The sequence below is a fragment of the Pelophylax lessonae genome (genome assembly GCF_965119305.1).
Source record: "Pelophylax lessonae genome assembly, chromosome: 6".
In the NCBI taxonomy this organism is placed as follows: domain Eukaryota; kingdom Metazoa; phylum Chordata; class Amphibia; order Anura; family Ranidae; genus Pelophylax; species Pelophylax lessonae.
Genome location: NC_138773.1, coordinates 282,092,768 through 282,117,244, shown reverse-complemented (window position 1 = coordinate 282,117,244; position 24,477 = coordinate 282,092,768). Strand labels below are relative to the sequence as shown.

The following is a 24,477-nucleotide window of genomic DNA, read 5'->3' as shown; positions in this document are numbered from 1 at the left end:
ACTGACAAGGTTAAAAAAAAAATCAGTACTCTATCCAAAACTAAAAGAAATGTTTTATCTTAAATACATTTAAAGTGATTCTAATTTTTTTTTTCTTTTTAATTAAAGCATGTTAAACGTACTTGCTCTGTGCAATGTTTTTGCACAGAGCAGCCCCCATCCGCCTCCTTCTCTTGTCCCTCGCCAGCCTTTCTGGCTCCTCTCCCCTGCCAAGTACCCCCAATAGCAAGCCTCTTGCTATGGGGGCACTCGAGCCGGCACTCTCCTGTGAATGGCCATTTACACACAGAGCGCATCGCAGCACAGTCTCTGCTCTCTCCTTATTGGCTCACTGGCTGTGATTGACAGCAGCAGGAGCCAGTGGCTTCCACTGCTGTGTGAGCCAATGAGGAGAGAGCCTCAGGAGAGCGGCTACTCTCATGCACATCGTTGGATCAAAATGGGGCTTAGCTAAGTATAAGGGAGGGGCTGGGGGAGGAGACGCACCCAGAAGGTTGTTTTACCTTAATGCATAGAATACCTTAATGCATAGAATACATTAAGGTAAAAAAACCCTCTGCCTTTAGAACCGCTTTAAATTACTTGATTTTTCTTTTGAGAATTTATCACACCTAAAGGCTTGTAGAATATGCTTTTAGCATAATATAGTCAAAATTGTGGTTCTTGGGCTACCTGTAGAAATGAGTCCATCACCCTTTTCCTGCACTCTGCAATTCCAGTTTTTAGAGGAGGGTATTGAGGGCAGCAGACTGATAGGCTCCTGCTGCTGCCAATCAAATTGATAGAAAGACAGGGGGAGCAGGAGCATGTCATGGCTTGACTTGCTGGAGTGTTGGATGTGTCTAAGGATACACAAAGCATCCTCTGGGAGTGCGCACTCACAGGTGTATTATTAGGGATACCCCTGCAAACTGGCAGGGGGTGAAGGGGGGGAGCAGCCTGGGGCTAGTTTTAAATAAGAAGAACCATTGAACCATTCTTTAATGCAAGTGTAGACCTCCTCTTCTTAAAAAAAAAAATAAGGGATCAATATCACTTTAACTGCAACAGAGAAAAATCAGGTCTCCTGCCCTACTGGACAAGTGTGAGCTGTATGGCAGAGATGTGCAAATCTCAGAACTGGAAGGACAGTGGTAAAACTATTTTAGCGGGTTTCATCATACTCGTGAAAGATTGAAATGTGTCTTCCATTTTTTGCCTGAAGTGAACTGTGGAGCCAATATTCAGCCCTTTCATTTTTAACAGCTACTGCTCTCTCCAGGACCAAATAACAGAGCTAAGGATTTGAATGTAAACAACTGCATAGCTCCTTTAAGTGGTATTGTTATGCATACTTAGGAGCTCTCAGCTACAGATTTTTCATCAAGCATCAAGAGTCAGGCATTCATAAATATGTTTGCACAAGCCTTATGAATTCACTTGAATCCATGATCGTCTCATTAGGCTCTTGGTGAAGCCCCCTCTTCTTAAATGCAAAAAAAAAAAAAAACAATGTCATCAGAATAGACCCATCTGTCTGCACATATCCTTCCACTTTAGGATGAATAAATGGCATAAAATGTTGTTATTTTTGCTATTTCAGGGGACATGTCATCAATGAACCCCCCTCTGAATAACCATCAGCTGTCTCACCTTCAGTCGCTTCTAAACAGCAGTCAACAGCAGCAGCAGCAGCTCTTACAAGGCTTTCCCAATCTACACGCCTTGAAAGGACATGTACCGGGGCCACCAAACAGCCTAAACCCCATGGCCTGCTTGTTCCAAAACTTCCAGGTAATTATATTAGTCACGACACCTACAACAGAGTATTAAGAAACAATAAATATATTGGGTTACATTAGCTTAAAGTGGAAGGTGCCTTGTTTTATGTAATATTATACCTTTCCAACCATGCACTAAAGAGCATTCCCTTTTTGTTGCGATCGTCTTTTTTTTAATCCTAAGTTATGTTGTTATCCTAAGGCTTGAACACACTGGCTTTTTAACACACGCCTGCATGCTTTGAAGTATATGTAAACCCTAACAATGGGTATAGGATTGTGTATATGGGATTGTATGGTTGGGTTTTCATTACTGTTTTTTTTTTTTTTTTTTTTTTTTTATTGGTTGAGCCAGATAGACTTGTGTCTTTTTTCAACCTGACTAACTATGTAATGAACTTCTCTTATTTTCTCCATTTTTGACCATTGAAAACATTATCATCTTTTCAAAAAGTGAAAAAAAAAATCCATGTTGATCCAGTGAGCTCATAACTTCATGTAGTGAGATGACAACACAATACATTTGCTGCACTGAAATGCCAAGACATTTCAGCTATGGCCAAGTAATTTCTGTGAATTTGGAGGACACCTCCCCCTATGTTATGGAGAGTAAGCACTTGGGAGGGGATCTGTAGTCCAAATCAGGAGCAAGCAGTTTAGAGTGACAATGCTGATCCCCTATAGATACAGTAAAGTAGGTGAGTGCTGTCATCCTAGCACAAGGGAAACTAATGCAACCACCAAATCTAAAGACTTCTAAGCTGCTGCAATATATTATGTTTTTGTCCTTGAGTATGGGTACACTTTTAAGAACTACAGTAATCCCCCCGCTACATTGCGGTTCAGTTTTTGCGGTCCCGGTAATTCACGTTTTTTTTTGTAATGTTATTTTACTATATAAATCATTAAAAATGAAAGATTTTTGTGTTTTTCATAGCTCTTGCTCTGTCTCTAAGTATCTTTTATGTGTTTAAATGAGTTTCTATTGTTTAAAGATCTTAAAACCCTTCTACACGTACAGTGACAGTAAAAAAATCATGCCTACAATGCATTTTAATAGGGTTTTTCTATTTCGCGGAATTTCACTTTTCGCGGTTGGGTCCGGAACGTAACCCCCGCAATGGAGGGGGGTTTACTGTAATCATTACAATTTTTTTATGTTGTTCTGCTCGCCATGGGATAAAGTTCATGTTGTCCCATGTAGCTAGGTGCTTCCTAAGTCTAGTTTTGAAATTCAAACATAATATGTCTCCTTTAAATATACAGTAATTTTTCTGAAAACGTAATTGTTGCACAAGCAACAAGGTATAGAGGAGCTGACAGTGAAGACTCAACAAAGTGCAGCGCAACCACAACTATGACCAGCCCTAAAAAGGGCAAAAATACCTGTTGTATAGGTCAGAAATTCAGAGCTGTCCTGTGGTCAGGAGTGTAATTAGCCCTCCAGGTCCTTTTTTCGGGACTACAGGATGATTTGCCAATCTCGAAGAGCTGAAACTAGGAGGGTCTGAGTAGTTTGCCAAGAGAAAACTGGTCAGTACTGACAACACTTATGCAGGCCATACATGGCGCAAATTTCTTAACTGCAACCACATACAGTTCTGACAGGGAATCCCTCCCGCTGATCCATTGAATTCTCCCAGCCGTGATTTTTGCTAGCGGCTATACCAGCCACTGGCGACAATCACATGCAAAATCTTGCAGGCTGATTTTACCCAAGTTGATTGATTGATCAACCTGGTGCATTCAGCCTGCCCATACATGGTTCGAATCTCGGCCTGTTCCTGCTGAACTGATCGAGATTCGAACCATCTATGGCTGGCTTAAGTCCACAAAAATGCTGCATGTTTTTTAGCCCATAACAGGACTTAGTATTTAAGTTTATTTCTGACGGATCAACAGGTATTTTTTCTGTATTTGCAGGGTCGCAAAAGGGATGAAAAATGGGCAAATGTGCATGCATTGAAGAGATTTACGGCATATGTTTTTTTTATGGTTGTAAGATACAATTTAACTAACTCTCATGACTTTTAGCAGGCGCCATATGGTTCCATCTTGATCCACTCTCTCTTTTTTCAAAAATGCGCACACCAACTTTTTTATTTTCATTGGTCTAAGCATGCTTTTTACCCCCACACGGCATAGGCCTGGTGATTGACTGCTCAGGCATTGACCACTGAATTGTTGGAGGCACCAGTGGATGGTCATGTGTGTGCCCCATAGTAGTGGTGTTTTCTCAAGACTCTAGTAATGAGTTGGGGGGGAGGGAGCAGAGAAAAGGTAAGAGCAGACACATGTATTGTCTACTGCCAAGCCTTAACTGTTAGGTAAGTAATCTTGTACTAAGTACTGGTTTCCATGAAGGGAGACCTGCCATCAGAGAAATACATTGGCTGTAAATATCGAACTCCTTCAGAAAATACTGATTGCCTGGCTGTCTCTGGATTAAATACTTTCCAACTCACTGATCTGGGACAAGAATGCCTGAAGGCAATGTAGACATAACATTTTTGTATGTTTGGTCTAGGCCAATGACTCGGAAGGTATTGAAGCATGGCAGCCAGGCACTTTAGCATTATCAGAAGCAAAGATCAGTAATCCTTGCCCACTGCATGTTCCTTTAATGCTATGTGTCGATCAGGATGGTCTGGAACACTAAGTAATTCTTGTTAAATTACCTCCTTTCCACAGATGAAAATGCAAGAAAACAAAGAGGTCGGCGCACAGATGGGAACATCTTCAATACCTGAAAACCCAAACTCATCGCTTCCTCCATTTCCGGACAAATCTTGTAACATGCCTCATAGGACAGAACAGTACATGAAAGATAACGTCCGAGACGGAGACAATTCGGTGGACGCCATCTATAAAGCTGTGGTTGATGCAGCCAGTAAAGGAATGCAGGTGGTCATCACAACGGCGGTGTCCAGCACGACGCAGATGAGCGCTATTCCAGCACTGAGTGCCTTCACTGCATCAATTGGTGACCCATTAAATCTGTCAAGCGCGGTGAATGCTATCATTCATGGTAGAAACATGGCAAATGCTGATCTGGAGGTCAGGACACGAAACACAAGAGGTACCCGAATGAGGAAGAACATGGATCAGAACAAACACATGGCGGACGGGGATGGTTTTGAATATTTCAAATCAGGATGCAATACTCCTAAAAGGCAGTGGAATGGGGGTCAAAGTCCAGGTGACATGAACAGGTGGAAATGTGAGGAGTTTTTGGACCACAATGCACAGGTCCATGGCAACCCTTACCAAGTGAGGTCTGGCAATGTCTCTCTATTGCACTCCTTCGAAGATGAGCAGTGCCAGATCTTGCTGCCACCCAGGCACTGTCCGAACGATAAGATGCTAGAGGAGAATTTCAGGTTCAACCATTACAAAAGGACTATGATGAGCTTCAAAGAAAGGTTGGAGAGCACGGTGGAACGTTGTGCACACATGAACGGTACAAGGCCCCCACAGCACAGGGGGTTTGGAGAGCTCCTGAACATCCCCAAACAAGAGGTCAGCATAGAGGAACAGTCTCCCAGCTCTTCCAACAGTTTAGAAAGTTCTTTAGCAAGAGACTACATTCATTATAATGGAGACTTCCATGCCAAAGGCATGAACGGGTGCGTCCCTAGCCCCTCAGACACCAAGAGCATCAGTAGCGAGGATGACCTTCGGATTCCTGACTCCCCTTCTTCTAATGACTTAATGCATTATAGGCCAAGGACGTTTAATATGGGAGACTTGGTCTGGGGGCAGCTTAAAGGACTGGCTTCATGGCCTGGAAAACTAGTGCGGGACGACCTACGTAACCCATATCAACAGAACTCCGAGGAAGGGAAGGTACATACATAACTGCTTTATTATTTATTTATTTTTTTACCATGCACTTTAGAGCTGGATAATGTTTACAAAATAAATCCTCAATCTCTTTTTAATTGAAATAGGATATTTACATTTTTGCTGTTTTGGATTGCAGAATGGTTAAACCGCTGTTTTTTTGTTTTTTTTTTAAATGCTGCCATGACTTCTTTACTTGGTAAATAGAGATGGAAAAAATTATTTCTCTATTGTTCATTGACGGACGCAGTTCTCTGTGATTCATATCAGTAGGGTAATACTGCCCCCTACAGGAGTAGGACACTAGGCAGAAAAAAGTTCTGGCTACGCCTATGGGCAGTCTCTGAGGGTACACCCTCTCTCTTCCTGCATAGGATGCCAGTAGTGTTTCCTGGGCCTTTCGCCTTGTTGGGCATCTGTGCTCCAGGTTGCAAGTCGGCTACCTGGTAGTCTGTTCACACCTTTACCACGTTTTAAAAGGTGGATGTGTTGGCATCTGCAGATACCTCTTTTCGGCCGCAAGGTTTTTTGCTGGCTGCTGTTTGGAGGGCTTTTGGCCTTCCTTGAGGGTGTTTTCTGTTGTTTTCAGGTGGGCCTCATCTTTTGTGCTGATGAGTCCTATGTTGCCTGGTCCGCTATGTTTGGCCTTGGGGACTTGTTCTTTTCTGCTGTTCCCACCCCTCATTTTATGGCACTGCTTTGGGACGTCCCTACTGATATGAATCAGAGAGAACTGCGCCCGTCAATGAAGGATAGAGAGAACTGGATTTTTGACTTATCGTAAAATCCTTTTCTCTTCTCTTAAGTTCATTGATGGACGCAGTACCCACCCCTCTATTTTGAGTTGTGTTGGTGTTACTTGTCTGACACTGCTTGGATACAAAACTGGCATCCTATGCAGGAAGAAACCCTCAGGGACTGCCCATAGGCGTAGCCAGAACTTTTTTCTGCCTAGTGTCCTACTCCTGTAGGGGGCAGTATTACCCTACTGATATGAATCAGTGAGAACTGCGTCCGTCAATGAACTTAAGAGAAAAGTATTTTATGGTAAGTCAAAAATCCAGTTTTTAGCAAAATTGATTTATTTATTTTTTGTCCTCGGCGGAAATTCAATTTTATTGTCTACTCAGGCAAAATTTGCTTGATAATTACACCTCTATTTCACTATTAACTCGAAAGCATTTTTGCCGAATTTTGCCGAAATGTCCTTATTTTTGTCAAATGTTTAGGAAATTAAAGCTCTCAATTTTTCTTCCTGTGACATTGAGAGCATTGTTCTAAAATTAACTTCCTACTTCTCCTGTTTGGGGCATATGCTCCACATACAGTAATCTGGTAAAAAAATCCACTAGGGAGCAAGTGATCCTGTTACCAGTACTTACAAAACTTTCATAAAGAATGTATGGAGAATGCACACTATAGAGGGGAGACAAGAAGATCCAGCTTGTTTCAGCTCTATCGTTGCCCCCAAAGAATTGAGAAGATATTTCTCAACAAGGTGTACAGTTCTGAGCTGATTGCATTAATATCAGCAGTCATTTTGTGTTATGCACGTGGGGCTTTATTGTGTCTCACATTGTTTTCGCTCTCTTTTTGACAAGCATAAAACTTAATGTGCAAGCCTGGTAGCATTCTAGCTGTGCAGACGGATGCACATGCTTCCCAGAGCTATTAAAAGTGTTTATAAGCAAGGGTTATCAGTGAACCAATATCTTCTAACACAAAGAAGGAGATGGAGAACCAGGACAATCCTAAACGATGCAGATATTAGTGATGGATGCTTTTTTAAAGTAAACCTGTCTTGAGGAAAATACAAGGCCCGTTATTTAACTGCTTCTAAAAAAAAAAAAAAAACATACCGGGGGGGTTACACCTTTCCTACTCTTTTTAAAACAAAAGTAAAAGTGCTCACTTTAGGTATACAGTACTTTAAAGGAGAAGTATAGCCAAAGCTCGTTTGGCTGTATTTCTCCTATGGATCACAGGAGTGCAATTCGTTTTGCACTCCTGTGACCCGTTTTCAGCAGACAGGGGGCTGAAGTCCGCTCTCTGTCACAAAAGTCGGTCCCCACAACATCGCGTCACTGGAGTCTGGATCCGCCAGGTGCCTGGACCTGCACCTGGCTCAGCCTCTCAGTTAGCTGATGGGAGCCTGAGCCAGCCGCTCCCGCCCCTCCACAGCCCAGCACTCCAATGAGTGAGGAGGAGGAAGAGCAGACTGTCAGTCAGCAGCTTTATGTGCGGGGAGCTGTCAAAACTGAGCGATCGGTAGTGTTCAGTCGCTCGGTTCTTAAGAGTAGAGGCGCCGGTGGACAGATGCTGCATCCACCTAGATAAGTATTAATCTTAAAAAAAAAAAAAAAAAGGCAAACCTTGTACTTCTCTTTTGACTCCATTTTAGTCTACTCCTTGAACTCCCCCCTCTCTTATATTGTGTGCTGTATTCAAGGCTAGAGATTAAACATGTTAATTTCTTTTTAGTCAAGTTAATGTGAAATATTGCATGAAAATGGCAACAGGTCTAGAGTGCACTGACTACAAATTTCCTGCAGTGCTTCGCTTCTATAAAGAGAGGGTAATTGATCCCCTGCTGTTCATCTCTCTTCAGAACACACAGCTGTGTGGACCCATTCACACGATTCATGGAGTAAATTGCACACATTTTATTGTATGACAATTCATTTGAATAGAAAACTCATGTATTACTATGTAGCAAAGTCACATCTACATCCTGTCCCATAGGGTAAGCAACATTTTTATGCGTTATAGGAGGGCCAAAGCTCTTTTGGCTCTACTTCTCCTGTGGGTCACAGTAGTGTACTTGGTTCTGTACTCCTGCAACCCTAAGGTCCCTTTTACACTGATGAGTTTTTCAAGTGTTTTTGCCTTAAAACAGCACCTGAAAAGCTCAAGAAAAATGCTTCCCTTTAAAATCAATGAATGTGTTCACACTGGGCCAGTGCACTTCCGTTGCAGTGAAAAAAATTTCTGTTTGGAGCATGTTTGGGGAGCTAAAGAAATGCACCAAAAATGCACCTTCCCATTGTAAGCAATGGAAAACGCAACAAAAACGCACGGCGATGCAGTTTAAGTCATGTCCTTTAAAAACTTCACCGCAAACGTAGTTAAATCATATGTATGGGATCAGTGTGAAAGTGCCCAAATTCAGCTGTCAGTCACTTAGCCAGTCCAGGCTTTGGAGGGATCCTGAATTTAATGTCTGGATCCACCCAGCTCTTTATTTTTTTGTCTTCAGTCTGTGGTAGTGCTGAAAAACGAACTTGGCCCACCTAGCCAGAAGGCATGGCACATCCCTCTCCTCATGGCCAGCCAAAGAAAACCGCCAAGTACTAGATCAAGGGGCTCTCCCGAAGAGAGACCCCCGCCCCCCAGGTTCAGTTGAGGAAGGAACCCGATGGTCACACATCCTCCCCCTAGACTTCAGGGCAAGCCCAAGGACTCGCCCATTATCCAGTGAAAAAAAAAAAAAGTGGCACACATGAGGAGAAAAATAAATAGTGGCCGTGTAATGTGCACTGGTTTAGGCCCTGTGGCCTGGCAGCCAAAATTGCCACAGGCTTAGCCAAAAGTCCTAGCCCAAGAGGCTCAGCATGGAAAAACTAAGTGCTGTGACCAAGTGCCTGTTCACACAGTGGGGTCCCACACCCAAATGTTACTAAGGGCACCCCTGGGGCGGCCACTCACAGGAGGCACAGACACTGTGGACTCTCTGCCTTCTAAGCACATGGTCAGACAAGGTAGATCCATTTAAATCAGGAGGAACTGGGCCTATCCAGTTTTCCCAGGGGAATTACTCCCGTGCCCCAAGGAGGTTTCCCCCGCCAGGAGAATTCCGTGGTTATTGCAAGTGGCTTTAATAGCTGCTTGCAATAATCGCATGTATATTCAACAGGCTGATTGTTGAAAAAAGTTATCAAAAGTTGGTCAATTTGATAAACTTGGGTACATTTAGCCTGTCAATACATGGTTCCAATCTATGCCGGTCCCTGTGGCCAGCTTAACTCATGAAATGTGTTCAACATAATAGTCCTGTAATACAATACAAAGTCTATTCCCATGAAATTACTGGATATTGCTTGTATGAGGAGATATCTGAATTGATTATTCAGGGAGCAGACAACACATAATGAAAAGATAAATTGTAGACCATTTTTGTGAATGCGTCAGATCACAGGACTCCGTGTCTAGCAAAAGCGTCTAGCCTGTGCGTTGCCTGTGTGTCTAGCCTGTGCGTTGCCTGTCCGTGGCAGTTAATGCTAATTCTCAGTGAATGCCTGGTATTGCACAAGATGATTTAAGCAAGTTCTTCTGCAAAGTATCCCATCCACCTGGTGAACTTTGAATGACAGATGGACTCACTTGTGTGCAGTCCCGGATCTGAATAATATTATGTTCTTTCATTTAGGTGGACAGTGACAAGCTGAGGACGTTAACAGAGGGACTGGAAGCTTATAATCGTGTGCAAAAGGGCAACAGAAAGTAAGAAGCATATTCTACTCTATTATATAGAGTTTAGTATTTATGTACCGTACCTGAAGTCTCACTAAAGGCAAAACTATTGAAGATGGATTGGAACGTATTGGTTCCTCTTGTTGTCTGTTCCCCCTGTTTGGGAGATTCACCCTCTCTGTTTGTCCTGTTTACCTTAATCATCAAAAGTAAAAGACAATCCAAATTTTTGGGTTGACAGGAATGGAAGGCAAATCTTCCAATGGGGACACTAGTTATAGTGACCCCGGTATTCCTTCACTTTAGAGGGATTTCCTCCCTCTTCCTGTTTTTGTTATGCAACAGGAAGTGAAGGGAAATCTCCCAGTAGGACACTTTATCCAGTTGAAAAAATACAAATTAAATAAAATTGCCTGTAGTGACACTTTAAGGCCTTATGCACACTGGACGTTTGTAACTTGGCTGCTAGGGGCTTCTGGCAGGTTTTTGTTTCTGCCTCTAAATGCCCCTACATGTTATCTTCTGTGTCCATAAGGGCTCGGTAGGAGGGGCGGATGCCCTAGGCACTGTGATGTCCTGTGAGGTGGGGGGAGAATTTGTGTTGGGAGGGGAAATTTGGGGGGGGGGGGCAGCATGACTAAGAGGATGAATTTGGAGAGGGGTGTGCTAGGAGTGGTGATTTGGAGAGATTTGTGTTGGGAAGCAGATGGGGGAAGAGGATTTGTGCTGGGAGGGGGGATTTGGGGAGGGTTTGCGCTAGTAGAGAAGTGGTGATATGGTAGAATGGGGGGGGGGTAATTTTGCTAGGAGAGTAAATTCTTTTTTTTTTGAGGGGGGAGGGAGAGAGATTTGTGCTAGTAGGGATGATGATTGGGGGGGTAGTTGTTCTAGGCAATTACCTTTTTTGCGGGGGAGGGGGGTTAATTTGTGCTAAGAGGGAAGATAGGGGAAAACTCAGGGGAGGGAATTTGGAGTTTTGGGGAAGAGGATGTATATTCGGAGGGGACGTTTTAGGGGTGAAGGATTTGTGATAGGAGGAGTGTTTTTTTTAATTAATTGGGGAAGGAAAATATTTGAATGGGGGGGGGGGGGCAAAGATTTGTGCTAGGAGGGGGAATTTAATAGGGTGGATGGATTTGTCCTGGGAGAAGAGAGAATTTTTGCTAGGGGGTTAAGCATGCAGATTAGTGCACAATTTTATTTTTTTGGGAGGTGGTTTGCTGTAACATAATGCTCAAATATTTTAGCGGGCAACAGTCTGGCATGTTAGCCCTGAGCTCTAGATGACCTTGTTCCCGCACTGGTGTCCATTCCGACATAAGTGTTTAGGGATGTTAAGAGGCAGAGGGGCGTTTGGAGGCGGGGGGTCGTTTGGAGGCAGGGGGCGTTTAAAGGAGAAGAAAAAAAAACTCACTGCCAGCGTGTCGAGGAGCAGCAACTTTTTGGCAGAAGAAACGCATCTAAAATAATGCATGTTATCACTAGGCTCGTTAATTCATTTCAGTGGCCAGAATAAATGATTATTCTGGCCACTAAAATGAATTAACACCTTAGCGCTTGATGTACCTAAATGCGTTTTAAAAGCTTCAAGCGTTTTTGTTTGTTTTTTTCGCCAAAACACTGCTGCCAAGAGGAAAGGCATCTAGGAGAAATGGCAAAATTTCCATTGTGCATGAGGCCTAAAACTGAACCTTCCTCAACCTCAACAAATCTCTGCCTTCAGATAGACTGGAGGTCTTGTGTACATGTTTAGTAACACTTGTATTTCCTATTGTAGAAGTGGAACACTAAATAACCATCTAGAAGCTGCGATACACGAGGCCATGAATGAGCTGGACAAAATATCTGGCAATGTAAGTTGTATGAGATTTCGGGGTCCCACCCTCCCAACACTTGGAGTAAAGAGAAAGGGTCTTTTGAACTTTGCACTGTATAGTGGTGGTGTAGACAGACCAGGGTTTAGGGTGGCACAGCCCACCTTTTAATATGCATTTTTTCTTCTTATGTCCATTTTGAATTCCCCATTTTATATTAAGGTTTACTTTAAGCCATATTTTTTTCTGGTTGTGTCAGTACTGTACTGATTGTGTCACTGTGGACATGTTTCTGGTTGCATCAACACAGTACCGAGGCGCGATTCACGCTGATGTGGTGCGGTTTCTGTCCCACACCTAAATCGCACCCCATTCACGTGAACCGCTGCAAGTGTGTATGTTAACGACAACCAGAAATCAGTTCGCATAAGGCAGTGCGATTTGCAGAATCAGATTTTGGTGTGGCAAAAAAGGGTCTTGCACGATTTTGGTGCGAATGTGGTGTGATTGGAGCCATATAGAACAGTGCGATTCCTGTTCAAATCGAATGCAGTTCCTGCACCGCATCAGTTTAAACCAGGCCTTATTAAGGTTCTTTTGATACATTTTTTATTTAAATTTTGCATAAAAGTCAAAGTACATACAGAATACAAAAGTATACAAGCATTTGTCAGGCTCATACACCAGGAGTAAATCTAACATATTCAAGCTATATATTCAAGCTATATAATCAAGATCTAGAGAGGAACAATATTGTTGGGAGTCTGGCGCTCCAGAATTCCAATGTTTGAGAGGCACCTGGACTGTTAGAGAAAGGGCTGGAGATAGTCTGCTGTCCGTGCAGGAAGTTTGTTGCACTGTGATTAGGCTGCCATCCTCAGAATGTGCACATGCTCTGTGTGTGTACAAGAGAGAAGAAAAGGGGGGGGGGGAGGCGCCACTAAGTGCAGTATTAGAAGGAATGCGTTTGTTGCAAAGGATTAAAAACACTTACAAACAGGTATGAAATGGTAGGCATTTCTAGGAGTGAAGCCTGAGTATCTGTTCTAGAAGTAAAGGTGGGATGTCAAAAAAAAAAAAAAAATTAATAAAAAGAAAAAATATGTTTTAAAAAAATTTTTTTTTTTTTTTTGACATCCCATCCTGCGTGACTCCATCCATCATTTTAATTTAAATTTTCTTTTATACAACATTGTTTATAGTGTACAGATATACTTTTTTTATTTAAAGCTTTTCTACACCATCATTATGATGATAGGATTTTAGAAATTTGTTTTTTTCAACATATATATTTGCCCCTTGTCATTATCTGTTAATTTAAATTTTATTCAAAGACATTTTTTGCATATGATTACACTGCTGGACTGCTGGCCTTTGTAGTTCCATGGCAGCAGCAGCAGTACATATAGTGTATATATAGCTGCTCCCCTCCAGGGGGGCAGCAGGCCTTGAGAAGGAGCCGTCCGCTCCGAGCACGTAGCCTTCGCCTTCTATTCTCCATGGACTCGTTGTTCAGGACTCCCCACCCGGTACCGGTGACATCACTTCCGCTTCCGCATTCCATGCTGGCCAAATCCGGAAACACTACAGAGGAACACCATCCCTTCAGCCCTAGTGACGTTGGAGCGATCAAGTCCTCCAGCAGGAGATAGACCTTCACTCCTAGTGATGCCTACCATTTCATACCTGTTTGTAAGTGTTTTTAATCCTTTGCAATAAACACATTCTTTATAATACTGCACTTAGTGGCACCCCCCCTTTTCTTCTTTCTTATAATCAAGATATAGGTCTGATGTGTATCATTGCAAGGAAGACACTAAGGTCCTCCACCCATCCACACGGCATGAGAGAACGGGGATAAAAGACCTGAGTGCTACGGGATATCACAATAGTGTCCGTATACCCGAACAAACCCGAAGTACATCAGATATATTTATTGTACTGGTGTTCAAAGGACAAGACACCAATTTATTCGGGTTAATTGACTAAAACTGGAGAGTGCAAAATCTGGTGAAGCTCTGCATAGAAACCAATCCGCTTACAGATTTTTGTCAAAGCTTAATTGAACAAGCTGAAGTTAGAAGCTGACTGGCTACCATGCGCAGCTGCACCAGATTTTGCGCTTACTAGTTTTTGTAAATCAACCCCATTGTGTCTCTTCGGACACATTTCTGGTTGAAGGAGATAAGTTCACTCTTTGGGAAAAAAAAATAACAAATGCAAATTGTTTAGCAGATAAAAAAATGTGCTTTTATTTTCTTTTGGAGCCTGTAAAGCATTGCACAAGCGATCAGAAGATCTCTGTTGCCATGCAGGTTTCCTGCAGATCTGCCAATGTATCTGTGTTGCCCATACATCCCATACAGGTAAGCAGATACAATCCTACAGGAAGCATGGATGAACTACCACTATGCTCCACAGCGCCGTGGTAGTTCATTGAAAACCACAAGCTGACAGCCGCAAAGGCTGTCTGACCTTCTACTTTCCAATGCACATAGCCTTGTCAATCAGTGATGTAGCCGGGCGGGGGAAATTGTGACAGCTAACTGGGAGGAAGAAGAACCCGGCTAGCTGTCACAATATGCTTTTAAGTCAGCGATTTTCTGAATATGCCACTGCGGACAATTTTCTGGTAGAATTAGTATGGTAAGTATTGTCTTAGTGGACATGTTTCTGGTTAAAGCTGGCAACAAATGGATAACATTTTTAAACAAAAAAATTCTTAGGAAGTCTTTGGAAAGTTTGTATGAAAAATTCAATAAAAACAAATTTTCAAAAAAAAGAAAAATTCTCTGAGTGCCGGTTCACACTGCCGCGACCACTAAAGTCGCGTCGCTTCCAGCGCGACTTCAGCGCGAGGCGACTTTTTATTTGGCCAATCACAATATGATGTTTTGAAAAAAAAAAAAAGAAAGACAGCTGGAAAGACACTGCATTAGTTTTCTAATAAAAATTATAAGAAAAATGCTGTTTTTTAGGGGTTCTGGACATGCTACAGAGCTGAAACTTGACAGGTACACTTTTTAGACCCCCCAGACACTAAATACAAAAAAAGACATGCCTGACTAAAAAAATGCCCGATAAATGCCTGCAAGAAAAACGGCCAGGTTGACAGAAGACATATTCATGTTTTTATAAAAATTATGCTCTTTTCTTGTTCAATACCATTTTTTTGCAAAGTCGGATGACAAGTCGGATCACAAGTTGCTTCAATTAAGATAAGGAGGCGACTCCCATTGAAGTATATGGGACAGGTCGGATCACTGGTCGCCTCAAAGTAGTACAGGACCCTTTTGTGAAGTCGGAGCGACTTCAGTAGTGGCAATTAGGACGGCACTGATTGAATTACATTGCTTTGGTTATGTCAAGCGACCTGGGGCGACACAAGTCGCCTCGTGAGTCGCCCTAGTGTGAATGGGCACTGGAAATTTAAAATATTTTGTTTGTTTACCATTTGATTTAGGAATAAGTGAACTTTACTAAACAAAGCCATATATGCTTTTAGATGTTTTCTCTCAAAAAAATTTCCATCCTGCTCCTTCGAATTTTCTGATCACTGTGGTTGAAAACAAACGTCGATTTGTCCCACTGAAGATTGGAAAAGCAAGTAAACTTTCTTAGAACATTCTTTTCCTAAGAATTTTCGTTACAAACTCTACCCATCTATGGCCAGCTTTGAGTGATTGTAAAGCTTTATTTCTCTTACGTCCTCCGACAGTCGCCGCCTCTTCATATTCGTCACATATGGGGTATTAGACTTTGCTCCGAAGGAGTAGCTAGGCAACAGAATATGTTAACAATAAAGCTTTAACATATCCCACCCTCAAGGGGTGGTCCCCTCAGTCAATACCCTCCTACTTCCTGCAACCATATCTCAGTTTTAATGTCTAGCTTGTCAGGAGTGGCTGGCTCTCTCTGTGCTGGGACTTTTTGTCCCAGACTCTTTCTTCTTTTTAATATTTTGTTTGAGTTTTTTTCTCTACCTTTACTTAGCTGTTATTTTGGTCAGCATTAGTTAGTTCTTCGGACGAAGAGGATCATGCGGACTGGGTCTCGGGCTGATCCCCCTGATCGCAGGTCGTGGGTCAGTGGCTTCCCAGTCTGCCATCGAGCGTTCAGCCAGGTAACGCTCCTGGCACAGTGAACGACCCATCCCTGTTCGGTGCAGGGATGATTGGTGAGGTGGCTACCTCACCGGACGCTGTGCGGTTTCTTAACCGCTATTGTGGGCGTCTTGAATTGCGACTCTCCCTGCCTCATGTGCAGCGGCTTGTTCGCCTGTGCGGGTTCCCCACGCCATGTGAGGTAAGTGTATCTATGTGGGGACCTGTCTGTCTGGGGGGGGTCTCAGTCTGGGACTGTGTAACCTGCCTTTATTCACACTGCTTGTCTCCCTATCTCTCGGCTGCATGCTGTGGGCTGCAAGGGGGGGGGGAGGTGTGTGACACTGTGTGTGTCAGGCTGGGCAGTGTGGGAAGCTGTGTGCTGTGGGGCATGTTTTTATGGCATGTTGGGGCATATACAGCGATCGCTGCGGCGATCTAACATGTATCCATATAATGGGATAAGCTTGTGTGTGTTTTTATGCACTATGGAGCGGCGATTTCGGCGCCAAACGACGCCATTTTACCGGCGCCCGCTCCGGCCGCATGGTTTACATGCACGGCGGCCATTTTCTTGTAGCCTCCATAGGCTTACATAGAGCGCCCTGGCAGCATCACTTCCTCTTTTCTGGAACACCGATCGAGGCAGCAGCAGCAGCGGGGTCTCCTCAGGTTTTATCCTTCTATTCCTGTTTGCCATTGCCTGTATTCAGTCTGTATATTCCCTGTGGGGGTCTCATTGTGCCTGAGTGTGGTGCGGTGGGCTGCACTTGCCGCGCTTGCTAAAAGGGGGCAGTTAACCCTTGGTTGTCTGGCATACAGGGGCAATAAATTCTCAGGAGGGCAAGTTTCCCACAGTATTGGTGGAAAGCCAGGGGACCGCTGTTTCCCCCCCAGGGGGGGATTTAGCCACTATTGTGGCTGGCCTTGCTGCCCAGGTGCAAATGCTGGTGGCTGCTCAATCTACTAAACGGCCCAGAGTTGCTCTGTCCTCTGATTCTGAGGGTGAAGGTGATGGGGCTGTTCTAGCAGGGACCCCCTTATCGGGGTCCCGCTCCTCTCTTGATCTAGTGGGGTCTGAGGTGGAGGCTGAAGTTGAGGGGGTCGATAATTCTCCCCCTGGCTCGCCTGAAGAGCTTGCAATCATGGATGAGTTGATTGCTTCCATTAAGCAAACGCTGCGTTTGCAGGACGAAGTGTGTCCTCCCGCTGCCTTGGCGGCTTATGGGACGCAGAGAAAACGCAGGACGCCGCAGGTTTTTCCCTGCAATGCTGATTTTCAGCGCGCTGTTAAGGATCAATGGCGCGATCTGCGCAAACCTTTTGCGGTACCAAGTAAATTCAAGCTGCGTTATCCTTTCTCGCCTGCCACTGATGAACGGTGGTGTGTGCCTCCACCAGTGGATCATGCAATTGCGGTTTTGAACAAAGCCACTGCGATTCCTGCAGAGGGTTCCCCTGTTTTCCGTGATGCCACGGATAGGAGACTGGAGTCTCTTGCCCGTCATACTTATTCTGTTACGGGTTCTATGCTTAAGGCTCTGTTTGCTTCTCTCATGGCGGCCCAGGCGATCGCAAGTTGGACGCAGATGCTTAGGCGCGTCCTAGTGGCCGATTCGGCCTCGCCGGCGACCCTGGATGTGGTGGATCAGATCCACCAGGGTGTCATGTATCTGTGTGATGCGGACCTGGACCTGATTCCGTTGGCTGCACGTGTGCACAGCGTGGCAGTGTTGTCTCGCCGCCTGGTTTGGTTGAAATGTTGGTCGGTGGACCAATCTTCACGTAAAACCTTAGCCAATCTGCCTTATGATGGGTCTCGCCTTTTTGGGGAGTCCCTGGATGTGTTGATTAAGGGGATCACCGGGGGTAAGAGCACTCTCTTGCCCCATTTCCCCAAGGCTAAGGGGGCTTCTGGGAAGAAGCATGCGAATTTTCGGCCCCCTCAGGGGCCCTTTCGTGCCTTTCGGCCGCACTACAAGGGCAAACCGTTCAAAGGCCAAGGTTCTCAGAAGAAGCCCTGGTCTGGGAAACAGAAGTCCGGCCAATCCGGACCTGCGGCCCATAACAGTTCGGCCTGAAGGGGCGCCCTCACCCAGTTTTGGGGTGGGGGGACGCTTGCTCGGTTTTCTTCAGCCCTGGTTGGCCCGTGTGCGGGACAGATGGGTTCTGGAAATCGTTCGATCTGGTTACAAGATCGAGTTTCTCTCTCGGCCGGAGAGCAGATTTTTTCCCTCAAATCTACAACTGTCTCCAGAGCGCCTGCGGGATCTGCACCTGGCGGTGCGGGACCTGAGGGCTCAGGGTGTGGTGGTTCCGGTGCCTCATCGGGACAGATTTCGGGGGTTTTATTCCAATCTGTTCACCGTGCCCAGGAAGGAGGGCAAGGTTCGTCCGATTCTGGACTTGAAAGCTCTGAACCGCTCTGTGCGGGTTCGCAAGTTCCGCATGGAGTCCCTGCGCTCGGTGGTGGCTGCCCTGGTTCCGGGGAAATTCATGGCCTCCATCGATTTGAAGGATGCGTACCTTCACATCCCCATATTCGAGGGGCATCAGAGATACCTTCGATTTGCCATTGCGGAGGATCACTACCAGTTCGTGGCGTTGCCCTTTGGGCTCGCCTCGGCTCCGCGGGTCTTCACCAAGGTGCTTGCACCGGTTCTGGCATTATTGAGGGCCCAGGGCATTTCTGTCCTGGGGTATCTGGACGACATTCTGATTCGGTCTGCGACCAGTCAGGGTCTGGAGAAGGACCTGTCTGTCACAATGCAACTCTGCAGGAGTTCGGTTGGACGATAAATGTTCAAAAGTCGACACTGAGTCCGTCGGTTCGTCTTCCCTATCTGGGAATGATACTGGACTCGGTGCAGGCGAAGGTCTTCCTGCCGGAAGACAAGCTCAGGACTCTTCAGGAGGAAGTCAGGTCCCTCAGGGACGTTCCACACTCGTCTCTGCGGACGTGTATGAGATGTCTGGGATTGATGGTCTCGGCCTTCGAGGCGATTCCTTTCGCTCAGTTTCACACGCGGGGTCTCCAGGCGGAGATCCTGTCCAAGTGGGACGGGCGACCTCAATCTCTGGATCTTCAGATCTCGTTGAGTCATCGCACCAGGGTAAACCTTCTGTGGTGGCTCCAGTCCCCGTTGGTGTCCGGGGGCAAGTCGTTTCGTCCGATCTCGTGGACGATAATCACTACGGATGCCAGCCTGTCGGGCTGGGGTGGTGTTCTGGGCGTTCTGTCCGCCCAGGGGACCTGGTCGGAGGGGGAGTCTTCCCTCCCGATCAACATTCTGGAATTACGTGCGATAAGGCTCTGTCTTCATCGCTGGACGGACCGGCTGCAGGGCTGCCCGGTTCGGGTGCAGACGGACAATGCCACGGCGGTGGCATACATCAACCACCAAGGGGGCACCAGGAGTGCCCGAGCGGCTCGAGAAGTGGCCGACATTCTGTCTTGGGCCGAGACTCATGTCCCGGCGATAACGGCGGTTCACATTCCGGGAGTGGAGAACTGGCAGGCGGACTATCTGAGTCGCCAGACCCTGGATCAGGGGGAATGGTCTCTCCATCCGGCTGTCTTCCAGATGTTGTGCGCGAAGTGGGGTCTTCCAGATGTGGACCTGTTCGCGTCTCGCCTCAACTACAAGGTGAAGAGGTTCGTGGCAAGGACGCGCGACCCTCGGGCAGACGCGTCGGACGCGTTAGTGGCCCCGTGGCATCAGTACAAGCTGATGTACGCGTTTCCACCGATTCAGTTGCTGTCCAGGTTCCTTCGCAGGTTACACTCGGAACGCAGCACGGTGATTCTTGTGGCACCGGACTGGCCTCGCCGGTCCTGGTACGCAGACCTCGTGAATCTGGCGGTCGACGCCCCCTGGCGTCTGCCTCTTCGAGACGATCTACTGTCTCAAGGACCGATTTACCATCCTGCTTTACAGTCGCTGGCTTTGACGGCCTGGCTGTTGAGACCGAGGTCCTGAAGGAGAAGGGTCTCTCTCCAGAGGTCGTTCATACCTTGATCAACGCGAGGAAGTCTTCCTCGGGAAAGGTTTATTACCGTACTTGGAAGGCCTATTTTGCCTGATGTGAGTCCAGGGGGTTTTCACCCCGCACGTACTCGGTTTCCCGTGTGCTGTCTTTCCTTCAGACGGGTGTCGATCAGCGTTTGGCGCTGGCCACGATAAAGGGTCAGGTGTCTGCGCTGGCCGTTCTGTTTCAACGTCCCGTGGCTTCCAACTCCTTGGTTGGCACTTTTATTCAGGGTGTGCGGCATCTGGTTCCTCCTAGGAGGGATCCTTTGCCCCCCTGGGACTTGAATCTAGTTCTTTCTGTGTTACAACGTGCTCCTTTTGAACAGATCAGGGAGATCTCGTTGTCTCTGTTGTCCAAAAAGGTCGCCTTTTTGGTGGCGATCACTTCGGCTCGCAGAGTGTCGGAACTGGCGGCTTTGTCCTGCAAGTCTCCGTACCTGGTTGTTCATTTGGATAAGGTGGTCTTGCGACCTAATCCTTCTTTTCTGCCGAAACGAGTTTCGGAATTCCATCTTAACGAGGATATTGTTTTGCCTTCGTTGTGCACGAAGCCTAAACATCCAAAGGAGGTGAGATTGCACTCTCTGGATGTTGTTCGGGCGATTAGGGTTTACCTTAAATCGACTGAGTCTTTTCGTAAGACGGACTCCTTGTTTGTTCTTCCAGAGGGTCCTCGGAAGGGCATGGCGGCTTCGGCCTCTACCATCGCCAAATGGATCAGGCAGACCATTGAACAGGCCTATGCCTTGCAGGGGAAGGTTCCCCCTGTGCCTGTGAAGGCGCACTCTACTAGATCACTGAGTACGTCTTGGGCCTGCCGTCATGGGGCTTCTGTAGCCCAGGTGTGTAAGGCGGCGACCTGGTCGACCGTGCACACTTTCACAAAATTCTACAAAGTAGATGTTCAGGCATCGGCGGATGCTTCCTTTGGCCGCAAGGTTCTTAGTGCGGCTGTTCCATAGGGTCCCTTGTTGGGGACTCCTGGCTGTTGGGATATCTTTGTATTCCCTGTTTTTTTTGTCTTTTCCTGGGTTGTTGCTCCTGTTGAGCACTTATTTTTGCTGTTGCCCAGCTGGTTTCCTTCCTTTGGTAAGGTTCCTTTCTTTGATGTGGAGACTGCGTTGCCTTTCGGCGCGGATGCGTTTCCCACCCCTCATGTTTGCACTGCTTTGGGACGTCCCCATATGTGACGAATATGAAGAGGCGGCGACTGTCGGAGGACGTAAGAGAAAACGGAATTTTTGTAAAATCTTACCTGTAAAATTCCTTTCTCTGAGTCCTCCGACAGTCGCCGCCCCCGCCCCTCTTTTGGGGTTGAATGTATACTCTACTGCTATTCCACTAAAACTGAGATATGGTTGCAGGAAGTAGGAGGGTATTGACTGAGGGGACCACCCCTTGAGGGTGGGATATGTTAAAGCTTTATTGTTAACATATTCTGTTGCCTAGCTACTCCTTCGGAGCAAAGTCTAATACCCCATATGTGACGAATATGAAGAGGCGGCGACTGTCGGAGGACTCAGAGAAAGGAATTTTACAGGTAAGATTTTACAAAAATTCCGTTTTTCCATTTTTTAATAAAATAAACAAACATGTTATACTTACCCACTCTGTGCATTTGTTTTGCATAGAGCAATCTTGATCCTTCTCTTTGCCCCCCCCCCCCCCCAGTTCTTCTGGTTTCACCCCCCCCCCCCACTCCACCAAGGCGCTTGCTATGGGCATACTCGTGCATGCTCGCTCCTGAGCCCTGCTCTTTTCATTTATAAGACACACACAGCTGGGCTTGGCACCACCCCCCCCTCTCGTCAATGGCTTTGATTGACAGAAGCAGGAGCCGATGGCTTCTGCTGCTGTATCTGAGCCAATGAAAAGCGAGAGAGCTAAGAGAGCCTTGGCTCTTGCGCACATCGCTGGATCCAGATCGGCTCAGGTATATATTTAGAGGGGAGCTGCAGTAAGGTAAAAACCTTTTGTCTTTAGAACTACTTTAGGTCATTACGGTATATATTGTGTTTCTGTGGATATGTTTCTGGTGAAGTCAGTACAGTGCTGCTTTTGTCTGTTCAGATAGGCCTCTGATGGTTTCAGTATGCTTGTGATTGTGTCTCTGTGGACATGTTGCCAGTGGTGTCAGTATGGTTCTGATTTTTTTCTCTAACATGTTCGTGGTTACCCAATGAACCAGCAGGTGACAAGGAGAGGTACAGTATTAAATAACTGTGTTAGGCCCCTTTCTCACGGCTCCATTCCTTCGACGGTGCCGTTCTGCTCAGCGGGGGATCGATCTGCCGATGCCCGCTGAGCAGGCGGATGACAGCTCCTTCTCCGCTCTGTGTGCCAAGACGGAGGTGTCAGATCCCTGCTGTCCTCTATGGGGGAATCAGATGAGAACGGACCACCTGTCCGTTCTCATTCAATCCTATCCGCCAGACGGATGGAAAATAGGGTTTCCATCCGTCAGGATTTGACGGACAGGATCGGATGTCAGCAAACATGTCTCCACTGACATCCGCTGCCCCATTAAGATGCATGGGGCATCCGTTCAGATCTGCCTGAAAAACTGACAGGCGGATCTCAACGGTCCGCATGTGTGAAAGGGGCCTTACAATCCCAGCCCTGCAGTATGGCACCTCTGCAGTATGGCAGTCCATGTGTAAATAACATGACTTGCTAAACAGGGCTAGAAATATATTAAGAGTTTTAACATACATATATTTAAACTGTGTTAAAATTTTGCCTGGAGTTCCGCTTATTTGATGTTTGTATTTATTGCTGTTCTCTAATGTTATTTTCTGTGTGCTTTAGGTGTCTCAGAGGGATCGACAGCTGAAGGACCCCAAACCCAAGAGGAGGAAGATCTCCAGATAACATTGACAGAGCTCAAGATCATATATCTGTATATAGGCATTGATATTAATATATGTATATCAATATTTCTAGATATCACCACCTGGTGTAAAGTGAATATGTGGTAAATATTTTTGCATTTTAGGCAGGTGGGTGCTGGAATCCTAAAAAAACAAACAAAAAATGTGACTGAGCGGAGATGTTTTTTTTTTTTTTTCTATAACACTACAAATGTGATTACAAAGAATAATAGTCAACTGTTTCTGATACATTTTCAGTGTGTATATAAAAAAAGATATAGAGTTTGATGCCGATAACCGAGATGTATATAGTGTACAATATTGTCATGTACAAGCTGACTTAATGCACACTTTATCTTTTACTGTACAATAATAGTGTACAAAAATTCTTTGGTTTCTATCAAGTGGATGTTCGAGCGGTGTATAGAGATGAAAAATAACTGCTTTTATACCATAATGTCAGAGATGACAGAAAGGGGGCGCTCCACATTTCTGATCATTCTCTACCCCCGGGAAGCCCCTTTCTCCCCTTTCAGGTACCTGTAGGTGAGTGAAGTCTTATAATAATGATTGATTGCATGTCCACGGCTTATCTAAACAACCTCAGTTAATTATAGATTTCTTCTTTGTCGCTGTGAGGACTGGCGGTTAAGCAATAGGTTAGTCCAGCCAATGGCTGTCATCCTCTGTACGTCTTTTCATTTATGTACTTTCTTCTCCCTTTTAGTACCCAGAGGTCATTTATTTCCAAGCCAAATTCAGCACCATTATTATGTATCAGTTTGATTAAACGTAACTAAACATCTAATCACGTTAAACATGATTTTTCGTGACTAAACTGCCCACACCAAAACATAATCTTTTTTTTAACGACGTACAGTACAGGGAATTTATTTGACGTACACCCTTCTCTATTTTAGACTATAGCTCTATTACAGACTGACAGTGGACAAGTGGACTAATATATATATATATATATATATATATATATATATATATATATATATATATATATATATTATATCATTTCTTTTTTTATTGCTATAATTGGCTGGTAACGGTATGCTTTTTTACCTGCCACACACTCTCCCATTGGAGACTACAAGCTGACACTTAACTTGCATAGACATGGTCTATTATTGTCACCATCAGGAAACCCACCCTGAGAAATGCCATGCATCAATCGCTGGAGTGACCGTAGATGGCAAGTGTCTGCAAAGAGGCTGCAGGATATTAGCAGTGTTAATATTGCAACAAACGATAAAGTAAAATGGGCAACATGTGTTTTGTAAAGAAAAGGGAAAATGTTATTAATCTGCTCTGATTTAGCAAACTAATTGCCATTCACTTAGGGTTTTGCATCCACTTTAATTGCAAAACCTCTTAAAAGTGAAAATTGCTTCTGCCGGGGAGCAGTGTCCCTCCTTGGGGCATAAATTAAAAATAATACCTGTTTGTGATCACTTCTGATCTGCTTGACCTGCAACATTCTCCAAAAGGAAATTGAAGGCTTTTATGTGTTTATCAAATTTACACTTTGTACAAATACAGTAATTTTATACTGTGTGAAAATCAGCACCTTTACC

The 24,477-nt window shown here is 45.2% G+C and overlaps 1 protein-coding gene across 3 annotated transcripts in view; it reads left to right on the top strand.

Annotated features, from left to right (window-relative positions):
- Positions 1-23,619, top strand: part of MBD5 (methyl-CpG binding domain protein 5) — a 135,423-nt gene extending 111,804 nt beyond the window's left edge. For all 3 annotated transcript variants that reach the window (XM_082260332.1, XM_082260330.1, XM_082260331.1), the window contains 5 exons: positions 1,583-1,773; positions 4,452-5,606; positions 10,030-10,103; positions 11,851-11,926; positions 22,830-23,619. In XM_082260332.1, coding sequence (XP_082116458.1) covers positions 1,583-1,773; positions 4,452-5,606; positions 10,030-10,103; positions 11,851-11,926; positions 22,830-22,892 — 1,559 coding nt within the window. In that variant the 3' untranslated portion in view covers positions 22,893-23,619. The remainder of the gene's footprint in view (positions 1-1,582; positions 1,774-4,451; positions 5,607-10,029; positions 10,104-11,850; positions 11,927-22,829) is intronic.
- Positions 23,620-24,477: the final 858 nt, after the last annotated feature.